This window comes from Achroia grisella, unplaced genomic scaffold (genome assembly GCF_030625045.1).
Source record: "Achroia grisella isolate CSIRO2021 unplaced genomic scaffold, CSIRO_AGI_Agris_v1 utg780, whole genome shotgun sequence".
Taxonomy (NCBI): Eukaryota; Metazoa; Arthropoda; class Insecta; order Lepidoptera; family Pyralidae; genus Achroia; species Achroia grisella.
Window position 1 is genome coordinate 1,900,341 of NW_026713020.1, and position 14,174 is coordinate 1,914,514.

The 14,174-nt window shown below is 32.6% G+C and overlaps 1 protein-coding gene and 1 pseudogene across 1 annotated transcript; one reads left to right on the plus strand and one right to left on the minus strand.

The window, feature by feature from the left end:
- Positions 1-10,043: 10,043 nt before the first annotated feature.
- On the plus strand, positions 10,044-11,340 carry LOC131851016 (uncharacterized). The gene is made up of 3 exons (XM_059201439.1): positions 10,044-10,359; positions 10,464-10,649; positions 11,164-11,340. Exons 1-3 carry the CDS (start codon positions 10,174-10,176, stop codon positions 11,338-11,340), a joined length of 549 nt encoding a protein of 182 aa, XP_059057422.1. The 5' UTR covers positions 10,044-10,173.
- Positions 11,341-11,970: 630 nt separating this feature from the next.
- On the minus strand, positions 11,971-14,047 carry LOC131851080 (putative nuclease HARBI1; annotated as a pseudogene).
- Positions 14,048-14,174: the final 127 nt, after the last annotated feature.

The window sequence follows — 14,174 nt, forward strand, 5'->3', positions numbered from 1 at the left end:
CACTAAAATCGCTTAGACAACGGTTAGATCAAGGAACATAAGTTACATGTTACTTAAATTTCGATGAGCAAATATTATTCTTTTTATTTTATTTTTAATGGTTTTCTGAAATATTACATCTTAACCAACAGTATAAAACAAAAATAAATGTTTTCTTTTGTAACGCTTCTATGCCTTAACTAAGCATCACTAAAATAGATATAACAGTATTAGGGTCATTTCGCCTGTTCGCGTCCATCGCCCAATTTGCGTCCATTTTGCGGATCTCCCGTTAAAAATCATCGAAAATAAGTCAACTGACACACCTATTGAACGAAAAGTCATTACCGCTAATACCTCAATGTATAAGAGGCACGCACAGATAAACAAAAGTTCTGTGCGTCAAACCAATCCCGTTTAGAAAAAATAGTTAATGGAAAAAAGGCGGGAAACATAGAATTTGGTGGTCGTGTTTTTTTGATAAGATTTAAATAAAAATTTAATAGTGATCAGTTAAGTTAGATATTGTAGATATTTTCACTCTTTTATATATATATTTTATTTGTTAATTAGTGTAATTATAGTAGCTGTAACATAGGTAAGTCATAATTATTTAATTTATATATGGACCCTCCTGAGGATCCTGGGGGCACAGGCCCTCAGGTGGGCCTCCACGTAACTATTAGCAATAATGAAAATGATTCCATGGATACTGATTGCTCTTTTACCCTAGTGGAGAATTTGAAAGTTAAACGAAAACGTATATCTGCTACTCATGTGTGTAAACACTGTAACAAAAAGCGAAGAAGAAATCGCGGTTCTAAAGGAAACTCTAAAAATCAAGAGAACACTTGTCAATGCGCTGTTGTAAATGAAGGTGATCAACCTTCTTCTAATACATGTACAAATATAGAGGATAATGAGAACAAGGTCGAGCAACCTCCTGTGATATGTGCAAATAATGAGGATAAAATGGATAATGCTGGTTCAAGTCAGTTACGACCATCAGTAGCTAGGCTTTATTATCAATCAGGTGATGCGGCACCTTATGTAGTCCATATCCAAAAGGAGCAGTCTTCGCCGGATGACAGAATTACTGTACACCCAATTGCCTTTGGTCGCCTCTTAAAAAATTGTGCTTATAAAAATGTTATTAATGGTAGTTTGAAAAAAATTGGTAGGAATAGACTAGCTTTGTCATTCTCTAATTTTATTGATGCCAATTCCTTCATTGACTGTGACCGTTTAAAACAACAGAACTATAAAGCATTTCTCCCCTCTTTTAATCTTACTAGAATAGGAATTATTAAGGGTGTTCCCTCAAACTGGTCCCCTGAAGAGGTAATAAGTAACATTTCTGTCCCACTTGGCTGTGGAGAAATACTTAAAGTTAGAAGGATTAGACGTAAGAATATTATTAATGGTGAATCCATATTTGTTGACACAGAAACTGTTATTATAACTTTTGATGGTCAAATACTTCCTAAACGTGTATTTATGTGTTACAACTCATTACCTGTAGATATTTACATATACCCAACAGTACAATGTTATAACTGTTGTCGATATGGTCATGTTAAGGATCAATGCCGTTCTACACCACGGTGCTATAAATGTAGTAAAGGACATTCAGGTGAAAACTGTACGCAGCAAGAAGACTTCTGCTGCTGTCTATGTCTTGGTGATCATCAAGCTAACAGTAAAAACTGCCCGGAACTATGGAGACAAAAAGCAATAAAAGAAACTATGGCTAAAAGCTGTATATCTTATGCAGAAGCCAGCAAATTGCATGGTCCTGTAACAAAATCATATGCTGACACAGTTAAAACTAATTCTTCTATCATAACTGCGGAACATTTAAATAATACTAAACCCCAAAATACTCTATCTTCTAATATAATCAATAGATCATATAAAAAAACCATTGTACAAAAACCCCGTCAATCTCCAAAATTATCACATGGTTATGATGTAAACATGCATAAGCAATTAATAAAAGATTATAATCCTCCTACTCCTGCAGATGGCTGCGGTTATAAATCTGTAGCTGATCAGAATTTACCAAATCAATTTACAGAATTAATCATGGCTTTAATTAAATTGCTGACTGAGTCTAATTCTATTGTACCGTCCAACGCTGCTTCTCTATTTAGTGCTCTTCTTCAAATCTTCAACAACAATGGCTCCATTGGCCAAAGTTCTCCAGTGGAACTGTCGTAGTATTATTAATAAAAAAAGTGAATTATTTCATATTTTAAATAAAAATAAACCTTTTATTTGTGCCCTTCAGGAGACATGGCTGAAACCCATATCTACTTTTAAGATACCGGGTTATGCTTGTCTCAGAGAAGATAGGACAGATGGGTATGGTGGTGTCGCTATACTCGTCCGACATTTAGTTCCTTATTCACATATACCTATTGATCATAGCAGTAATTTTTCCATATTAGCTGTCCAAGTTAACAACATTTGTTATGTATCTTTATATATACCTCATCCATGAACTTCTATTTTTAATGAACTTAATAATATTCTTTCTGCCCTTCCCAAACCTTTATTAATACTAGGAGATTTAAATTCACAACATCAGTCCTGGGGTAGTACAACAAACAATTCATATGGCCACCAAGTTTTAGAAATATTAGATACCCTTAACCTGTGTGTATTAAATACTGGCCAACCTACACGTCGTACTCCACCTAATGAAGGAAATAGTGTTCCTGATCTTTCCATCTGTTCACCTACTCTTGCAACATCCCTTACTTGGTGCCCTTTGTCACTGTCATTTGGAAGTGATCATTTCCCTCTTATTATTTCTTTTCCTTTTATTGATAAACCACTACCAAAATATGAACCAAGGATGAAATATAAGCTAAATAATGCTGATTGGGATACTTTCAATAACGTCATTGCATCTAAAATCTCATCACTGCCTATTATTACTCAAGGCACTGAAACCATTTGCTCTAATGCATTCACTGAAGTATTAATACAGGCTGCTAATGAAGTTTTTCCTAAAAAATCTTCTTCTAAGAATACAATACCTTCACCACCATGGTGGGACAGTGAATGTACTGAAGATATTAGGAAAAGAAAAAATGCTGAAAAACAATACAATTTACACTCTACATTGGAAAACTTTGATATCTTCTGTAATATATCCAGAACTACCCGTAAATTGTTAAGAGATAAGAAATTAACAGGTTGGAAGAAATTCTGTTCATCTATTTCTCCCAATGTGAATGCATCTATAGTCTGGAATAATATAAGAAGATTTAGAAGTGCATTCCACGATTCTAAATCAAATGTACTTCCTCCTCATATGGTTGAATGTTTCCTAGACAAATTAGCCCCTCCCTCAGTTCCTGAAAAAGTTTTGTTGGATAAAGTTGTAATTACCTTTGATATAGATTATTTCTCTAAATTAAATGCTCCATTTTCGTTACCAGAGCTTAAGGGAGTACTTACAAAAGTTAAAGATTCTGCACCTGGAGAAGATGGAATACCATATTCTTTTTTTCACACTTAGATAGTACATCTCTCTCCTATTTCTTAGATATCATTAACTCAATTATGATATCTGGTAATATTCCTGCTTTATGGAAGACTCAAAATATAATCCCCATTCTAAAACCTGACAAAACTCCATCTGACATTGCTTCCTACCGTCCTTTAGCGCTATCTTCAGTTCTGCTTAAACTGTCAGAACATCTGATCAAAAACTGTCTGGAATGGTATATTGAAAGTAACCACTATTTATCAGATAGTCAATATGGCTTTAGAAGAGGGAAATGTACTCTTGATAGTTTAAGTTTGTTTATAACGGATATTCGTTTAGTCTTTTCCAGAAATGACTCTGTACTTGCAACCTTTTTAGACATAGAATCTGCTTATGATAATGTTTCTTTGCCAATACTTAAGCAGAAACTTGATATATTACATATTCCAGTTAGACTGTCAACTTTTATAATTAATATTCTTACTGAAAGAACTATTATTATAAATTCTGATGACACTGGAATCTCATCTAGAGTAGTATGGAAAGGACTCCCACAAGGTTCAGTTCTTAGCCCCTTATTATACAACCTATACACTTATGATTTAGAAAAGGCTGTATTAAGTAATACGAATAATAATGTTTTTATTTTACAATATGCAGACGATCTGCTTTTTTATGCCATAGACAAATCTGTTCAAAAATGCTGTTTGAATTTGACATCTGCATTAAAATATCTAAAGCTTTGGTTTGATCAGAATGCATTGCAGTTGTCACTTAACAAAAGCAATGCAGTTTTATTCTCCAGAATGCGTATGCCTCCTCCTATTTCTATATATTATAATAATTGTCTTTTACCTGTAAAAAGTCAAAGCAAATTTTTAGGAGTAATACTAGATTCAAAACTAAGTGGACTTCCCCATTGCGAATACATTACTTTAAGATGTGAACGATTATTAAATATTCTTCGATGTTTGTCTGGAACTTGGTGGGGCGCTCATCCGTGTTCACTCAAACTGTTATATAACGCCATTATTAGAAGTATATTGGATTACGGCACATTTCTACTAGAGCCGGGTAGCTCAGCTGGTCTTAAAAAACTGGATGGCATACAATCAAAGGCTTTACGAATTGTAACTAGGGCTATGCGATCAAGCCCTATAAATGCATTGCAAGTGGAATGCTCAGATCCGCCATTGTATTTAAGACGTCAATATCTTTCTGATAAATTTTTATTTCGCAGTGCACAATGTACTACTCATCCCCTATTTAGTAAATTAAAATTATTATCTAATTATATTAATAATTCTGAATACTGGCGCCATAAATCTATTCCTTGTATTATAAAGAGCTTCCAGAAATTTTCATCTCTTACATCTCCTACTCATCGTTCACAATATTTTCCCATCTTCTGTACGAATTATGAATCATTAATTCTTGAACCAAGTATAATTTTTGACCTTAATATTCATAAAAATCACGACTCAAATATAGAATTTAACTCAACTGTAGACAAGAAATGGCGGAATTGGCACCGAATTTTTTGTGATGCATCTAAACACCATCCAACTGGATGTGTTGGGATCGGAGTTTACCATTCAAAATATAAAATAGTCCAAAAAATAAAACTTCCTCCAGAAACATCTGTATTTACTGGTGAATGTTTTGGTATTTACAAAGCTCTCGAATATATATTAATTACGAAACTTCAGCAAACAATAGTGTGTACTGATTCCAGAAGTGCACTGTTAGCTCTTCAAAAATTTCCATTTAAATCAAATATTAATTATCCTATTATCATAGAAATCAGAAAATTGCTGCAGTTATGTAACTCGAGGGGGTTCTCTGTCTCGCTTACGTGGATTCCAGGACATACTGGCATACATGGGAATGAGATAGCAGATCGCTTAGCGAACGAGGCAATTGGATGCGGTGATATTGTTCCATATAAAAATTATTGTCATGATCTGGCTGCTCTCCCAGGATTATATCTACATAATGCTTGGAGTGAATTTTGGCCTAATAGCTGCCAGAATAAGGCACGACATTATTTTAACATTCAACCAACTATTCAGTTTAAACCTTGGTTCTTCAAAATGAATTTGAACAAAAGCGAGACTACGTCAATAATTAGAATGAGATTGGGACATGTATGCTCTCCTGCACATCTAGCTAAGCTAAAAATTGTAGATAATGATATATGTAGCTGTGGTACAGAAGTGGGTGACTTGAACCATATCATTTTCAGTTGTCCTCTGTATGATCATTCCTACCTTTTTAATGATCTCCTATCTCACCGAATTCCTTTACCTACATCAATTCCAATTTTATTATATCTTAATGATATTGATGTGTATAAAAGTATTTCGATTTTTCTAAGTAGTAATAATATAAAATTGTAAATATAAAACTGACTGCCTCTATATAAATATATCATATGTAAATAGTTGTCTGTTAATATATTAAGGTCTTATATAAGTATAATGACATATTGTATATAATTAATATGTATAGTGTAGTACCTTAGTCTAATCCTTATAATTAATCCTATTGTCAACTTACCTGATCCTTTAAACCTATCGTCCAAAATTTCCTTTACCTGAACTACTGTTTCCCAAATTTTGTATATTGGCAAATGCACAGACGTGCCAAGCCATAAAGAAGAAAAAAAAAAAAAAAAAAAAAAATAGTTCATCTCGGCTGTTCGACAAATAAGTCCGTATGCGTTTGTTTTTATATAAAAATTTGTGTGTAGCGCGGCCCGTTTGATGGTATGTTTTTTATTGTTTTATGTGAATTTTGGGATACAAAGCCGTTTCTACACTTTTATGATGAAAAAAGGAATAATATTAATTATGAATTTGGTCATGTTTTTTATATTTCAGAGGCCTATTACAAAATGATGCCGCTCAACTTTAGGTTTAATCGCATGGATTGATGGAGTTTAGGGGGGTCCGGCGGGGGGTTGGAACCACACTAAGGGTCTGGCAACGAGCAGAGCAAGTTATAATACTGTTACGAGCAATATGTGAAAAAATGGAGCATCTTAAAATAACGAATTTGATATGAAATTGTATACGCCGTTGTTACCCAATATACGGTTTCAATGAGTCTGGTAGGATAAGGAACCAAGAAAACTGTCTGGCAATTTGGGAAACTTAGTTTAATAGTTCTCTCAATAATATATATAAAGTTCAGATTTATTAAAATGACGTAAGTTTATTTCTAAAATAGTATAGTTTAGGGGGTCCGGCGGGGGGTTGGAACCACACTAAGTGTCTGGCAATGAGCAGCGCAAGTTATAATAATGCTACGAACAATATATGAAAATATGTAAAATAACAAATTTGATATGAAATTTTTTACACCGTTGTTACCTGGTACCTGCCAAAGGAACCACGATCCAGGATTCATGTTTGGGGATCGTTCTTACCTGTGTTGGGGACACATACAAGAACTTTCACGTTTACTAATATGACGTATGTCTGGCCGTCGTGGGCTCTTGCTCTATAATACACGCACGCAGACGCAAATAAACGTGTAGCTCAATCGGTGTGGATTTAGTATGAACCATTTTGATCCTTGTAATATTTTAATTAATAATGTGATATGTTTTTACTTAACTGAGTAACTAACGTACTTATTGGATTGTTTTAAATAACGTGATTTATATTAATTATCAAAGTGCTAATAATAACCATATTTTTTTATTATATTATTCCTAGAGGGTTGATGTCAGGATGCTGGCCGATTGTACAACTAAAAGCCAAAACCTTTGAGTAATATGAGTAACAAATAATTGGGATAAGGACAGGAAGATGAAATTACTATAACATAAATTTACTAATTAATTCCACTTATATATTAATTCAATTTATTTATTAATAAGTACAATATAATGTATTATAAGAGTCGGATACATTATTGCCATATTCACTTGTTCTAAATATTAAATTTAGGCAAATAATTATTTTATTTATATATAATAGTTGTGTTTTCATGGCTTTGTTTCGATTTAAAGGTGGGACCTTATATGTATATTAGGTGTGTCCGCGACTTCGTCAGCGTGGTATAATGAAATTGACCAAATAAAGGAAATATATTTTGATTATAACCCAAAAAAGTTTCATTGTTTCACTTAAACAATGACGATACTTTTATACAACCTTTCATCTCCGCTTTCAATCCTTTACAACCTTTTTTTCGCACTATAAAGTAGTCTATGACCTTTCTCAGGATATACTATCTATCTATATAGACTATCTGTGTATATATATGGCAGTGAATTTACAGGGTACAGGGGAATAACACCCGAGTTCTCTGGAATGGCAACGCATGGGGAGATCATATGCGGATATGAACATGTCAGGTACTGCTCATGTCTATAGGCGACGGTTACCCCTTTCCATCAGGAGAGCCGTCAGCTTGTTTGTCATTCTAAGTTGTATAAAAAGTGCTTCAACTGTTATCATTACTGTTCCTGCATCATTGACGTCTTCGCATGATATTGGCTGATATTGCAGCTTCACGTCCTTGGTTGGCCGATTCTTAATTCTTGATAAATAATTACGAGCTAATATCATTTTTTTTTATAAATTATTACAAGACGCCTCATTGATTATGGTGATTTCATTGATAATGAAATCACCATGAGCTATAGAGAACCTTAGAAACACCTCTGCTCTCATTGGCGGGATTACTTTTATAGTTTTTACTGGAGATTTCTGAAAGACTCTCTGTGTCATTAAGGGGTTACATGGGTTTCCTCGGGCAAAAAACGGCCTTTTTTCAAATATTTTTTTTACATATAAAAAATGAAATATTTTAATGATTTTTTTTTTTATTTAAAAGATACATATTTAATAAACATTTTGCAAAATTGTCAAAAAAAAATATCAAAATGGCGGTCATTACGACGCCATTTCCGGCAGTCCCTCGGAAAAAAGGTGCCTCCGCGTTGTCAGCAGAACTTCTTTCAGGATCATCTGAAATAAAAATAAAAAATACGTGTTTTAGTAAAGACAATAAACTAGGTATTGGACGAAGGAAAAAAAAAATAAATGAAAATTGGATTTTTGGCAGACGTTTTTATAAAAATAATGCAATTTCGATGAAAATTTCTAGTAATTTTTTTTTTTTAAATAGTTGTAATTAAAATAAAAAAAAATCCTTCGTTCAAGACCTTGTAAATGATATCTCGAAGATCTGTGTAAAATTTCATCAAGATCGGTTGAGCAGTTCGCGAGAAATCTTGACAACCGTCTTTGAAAACATAGTTTTGAGAAAAACGCGTTTAAAGTTTTAAGAGACAATAAAAGAGGGTATTTTTTTTTTTTTAACTTACATTGAATCGTCGATTCCTGGGCCATGAAGTAGAGAACCTGCTGCACCTGCATTGTCCAGGGCATCCTTTTGCTCCAGTCTATGACGAATCCTGGCTTCACGAGTCTCGCTGGTAGATTTCTTTTCGGCTGCGGTCACCCGGTTTTCATCCATATTTCGGGCATATTCATGGCAATTTGGGCCAAGTTTTAGGTCCATACCGTGCATAATTACTAATAATGCTGATACGAACACCTTCCGTTATCTGGGTTCTAGACACTTTAAACGGCATTTTTTATCGAATAAAATTCACAACAAACACTTATAACCTCAAAATGAACTTCGTAGTTTAACGAGAAATCACCAAATGCAATATTTTCCAGTAGTTTACCTTATATAAAGAAAAAAAGGGAGAAGAATTACAGCTAACAATAGATGAGCTGCAGCTGCGTTTTACCTACTGCGCCCTCAGCCTATACCTGACCTCGACCGTCCACCTTTTCAAGGCTGTATCTCCGAAACTATTAGTCGGATCAACTTGAAAATTTAGGATAATATTCTAGAGATGTTATAGAATTTAATAGGACAAAAAAAATTTTTTCGATTTTTTGAAACCGTGAAACCCATGTAACCCCTTAACATCGTCTCCCTTATGGACTTTAAATTAAAGTTTGAAACTACTGACAAATATGAGAGCTCATTTTTATGGAAGCACAGATAGTGATTTCCTACACTAACTGCTCAAACTTGAGGAAGGAATTTCTCAAAAGCATGATCCGATCATGAAATTTAAGCCCGCTGAACATGTGCAATGGCGTCCCATTGGATATATTGCTTACTAAAGAATTGAAAGACAATTTAATTGTAGACCATTATAACCAGTAGGTCTACCACGAAAGTTACTGCCGATTATCGCGTAACGAAACGAAAGACGACCGAAATACTAGTTTAAAGGAACCATGAAGTTTCTTCGGAATAAGATATTTCGGACGGGTACCATAGACTATGATCGTGAACGAATGAAAGATGAGAAGTCTTTTATTATACACTCTTAAATTAGGAAAAAAATAAAGTGGTATACTCCGGATAAAATAAAATGTACAGTCGTTTATATTTAAATGTATTGAAATTATAAACTTCTAAAATTAGTAGTATTTTATGTCATAAGAAAACGTCAAACCTCTATTTACATTTGAATTTTTGTTTTTATTTTTTTATATATAAACTTAAGAATTATCATCACAAGTGTTTTTAAATAATTTTTTATTGCTAAATTTGTTCGTTAAACATCAATGAAAATGAACATCTAATAACTTTGATTTTATTTATTAGTTTCTATTTATGACAAGCGCTAACAAATGTATTTATGCATTTAGATGAGTAATCCCACTGTGGAACAAGTGCATACACTCCTAACATTCCTAGCAGAGCACCAGGAGTTAGCTCGTGGCCACTGTAGAAATGCAGAAGGGCGAACAAGATCCACCCAATTATGGGTTCGTCTTACAGACGAACTCAATGCATTGGGTGGATGCACTAAAACTGTAAAGCAGTGGCAGAAGGTAAGCACTTTTCTTGATATTTTAGTACTGGATATGCATTTAAAATGTTAAATAATTTTGTTATTAAATAAAATTTTCCAATACTGATACTTTATAAATTTTAGGTATGGGCTGACAAAAAATATCTAACTAAAAAAGCTGCTACTGCTGCTCGAAGGTCTGCCACAGCCACTGGGGTAGGGCCATCATCTGCTGAGCCTTTAAACCCAATACAGTGCAGAATATTGGGTATTATGGGAGAGGGCTTTGGAGAACCTCAGTCGGATGCACATGTTCCTGCATTTCCAGAGGTATGTTGTAAAACCATTACTAAAATAGTGCTAACTGTTATCTCTAGACATATATAACATAATGGATGTCATCAAAATACATGGTGACTTCCATAGTATTCCTCATGCATTACCATTCCTTTTATTTCTGTATATAAGGTACCTAAATAGCCTTTTCCCACCTTTCAAACTGAAATACAGCTATGCAAGAACAGCTGCTTCATAGCAGAAATATGAGTTGAGACAGAGTTGGTACCTTTTTATATATACACAGTTTTTCAATGTTAACTAAGAAGTAAAGATAAGACAGTACTAATAAATAACACTTACTTATACCTTATTATTGATTAAAAAATTTATATCATAATAAATTATTGTTATATGAAAATATTTCTGTAAATATTAAGATTATTAGTAATGGGGGCTTATAGTCCTAATCACTAGTATATTCCTAGACATCAAGTCTGGTATTAGTACCAATCATGCATACCAAAAACAATAATGATAATAATTATTTAAAAAAAAACTTTTTTAGAACTTCAACGGCTACTACACGTCCAGAGCGACGACGCCGTCGAGCAGACGCCATTGGACCTCGCAGTGTACGCAGGCGTTTGTTCGAAATGGAGGAGCGGCAATCACTCCAGGAATTAAATGTATTAATAAGGGATCGATTGGATGGTCCACAAATAGAATTAAGACGACTGAATAGATGAAATTTTGTTTTTTTTTTTAAATTTGACATGATTAATGTAGATTTGTGTTAGTTTGTTGATTTGTTAAATAATGAGTATAAAAAAAGTTACTTAGCTTTAGATATATCATTGTTGATTTGTTGAATTACGTTAGTTTGTTGATTTGTTAAATAATGAGTATAAAAAAGTTAGTTAGCTTTAGATATATCATTGTTGATTTGTTGAATTCTGTTAGTTTGTTGATTTGTTAAATAATGAGTATAAAAAAGTTACTTAGCTTTATATATATCATTGTTGATTTGTTGAATTATGTTAGTTTGTTGATTTGTTAAATAATGAGTATAAAAATGTTACTTAGCTTTATATAAGTATTAACAAAGACACAAAGTACTAAACTACAGTTTTTTACTGGTCATTAATTTAATGCGCCTTGAACTACACTACTTAGTTTGCATATACTTATACAACATTTTTCTGAATGAATGTTTAATCATTTATAATTAGTGTTATTTTAAAAAATGTTTAATATACAATTTTGATGTTACTTTTATCTATATATATATATATATACCTACATATATGTGATTATAAAATAAAAATATTTTATTGTAAAAAGTTTTTAATTTTGTAAATAAGTTAACTTCTAATAGAATAGAATAGAAAATCATTTATTCAAATAAACTTATTATATTGCTGTCATCTATGAATTCATCTATCCTATAATAGGCTTTTTTACATAACATTTGTTTAATATCAATTTTAACAGCATTTAGGTAAAATTAGTATATTTTTATTGCATAAGTTTCTACTTGTACAGTCTTTAAGTTTCTTGAAACTATCTAAGTTTTTCCTTGTATACATAATATTTCATAAATGTACTGTGAGGCAACGGTGAGGATATTTGATTCTTTAAAGCCTTGATATAATGACTATCTCGAACCCATACCATAAATAGAATGTATGGCTCTCTTCTAATCTTTATATACCTGAAAGAAAAGAAAACATACTTAACTGTGAGACTTGGAATTTGATAAATGCACTTGATAGCTTATAGACTATTCAATATAATATCAGCTAATAATATTTAACATAAAAAATACTGAAATACAATCTATAATCATCTTTTATGACATCCTAATAATGAAAAGGAATGACAAAACATTGTATTCTTGTTTGTTCACCAATTTTATATGTAGTACAACTACAAAGTTAACAATTACGATTTATTTACCCAGCAAATAAGTTGTTTCTCCTTGAAGACTCTCCAAATGATCTTTGATCTCGTTATGCTCCCAAATGAATACATCATGAGTGGCACCACCATAAGAGGCATCAATATTCATAATTTTTAAATTACTGTCAGCAATCTAAAAAATAGGACAAACATTATAAAGATATTTGCAGATAGTGACAAATATGAATAACTTGAGAATTATTTATACACTATGCAAATTTTACATAAAATACTGTACTTACAACTTGAACATTTAAAGAGTGGTAATGTTTTCTATTGAAAAATCTCTCTTCATTGACTGTTGGCCGAATTATAGCTACATGGGTGCTGTCGATACATCCTATAACACCAGGGATACCATACTGTGTAGCAAAACTGAAAAAGAAATATAAACTACTGATTATTTAAACATCAATTAACTTATGCTGATTCCTGAAATTAACAACAATATCATTTATAAATTTACAGCTACAAATAGTTGACTGAACTAAATTAATAGTATATGTATTATAAATCGACAAAGAGCATAAAATTCTATAAAGTTAAATCTTAATCATATTTAATATACATAAACTTACTTTCTCTTCAATATGTTCCTGTCTTCCCTGGACTGAGGAAATCTTATATATTTCCTTAGTATATAAGGTGTATTTAGGGCATCTGTTACATCCCTGATGCAGTTTGAGACAGACTGCTGAGCCATAGTGGTGTCTAAATTTTGTCCGACTGCACCCTGGTAGCTACCACTGGCATAAAAATTTAATGCAGTGAGAATCTGAAAAAAAAATAGATATGGGAATACTAAATAATAGGTAAATACTAAATTTTTTCATCTACAAAATGTACATAAGATCTTACTTTGGTTATTGGATCGATTGCTCAACTATTTTTAGGCAGGGGTAATAATCGTACCACATACTGACAAAGATTCTCGAAGACTTCCCGACTGAGTCTGTATTTAGATACAAACTCGAAGTCGGGAATGGATCTTTGGAGGTACCTAGTACGCATTTTTCTTTTAAACCTGCGTCTTTCAATTTCTTCTTCATTGAGGGCTTCTAAAATTCCAGCCAATCTTGCCATAATGAAACTAAATCAAAATAAAGTAATGCTAAGTTGTAGGTTATATTGAACACAATAATATTTAAAAACACTAATTAGTTTAACTTTTATCACATTATTCACTGTAACACATTAACTGAATTATTAATTAATCACTTTTTTATATATTACAGCACTTATATACGTAAAATCCATACTTACGAAAGTAAAAAGTTAACTATTTAGGTTTCGTCTACTTCGCACTTTAAATCACGATAAACGTGCTGTCAAAACGTCATAATAACGTACGAACGGATACTTCATGGTACGATTTGGGACGATCGAAACGATATTCTCCGTTTTCGGGCACGATTTCGGAATGAACGTTTTTCATGGTACGAATCACACGAAATATCGATCCGAAATTTCGGAATTGCACTTCGTGGTAGACCTACAGTTATGTCAAATAATTATATGTGTTTGGGTGAAAAGTCAACAACTTTATAAATGTTTTTATTTAGAGACTAGCTTGCAGCTCGCGGCTTCGCCCGCGTGAACATGGGATATATAGGTTAT

Coding starts and splice junctions, on each gene's coding strand:
- LOC131851016 (XM_059201439.1), top strand. CDS start 10,174: ATGAGTAATCCCACTGTGGAACAAGTGCATACACTCCTAACATTCCTA. Junction 10,360..10,463: donor CTGTAAAGCAGTGGCAGAAG/GTAAGCACTTTT, acceptor TATAAATTTTAG/GTATGGGCTGACAAAAAATA. Junction 10,650..11,163: donor ATGTTCCTGCATTTCCAGAG/GTATGTTGTAAA, acceptor AAACTTTTTTAG/AACTTCAACGGCTACTACAC.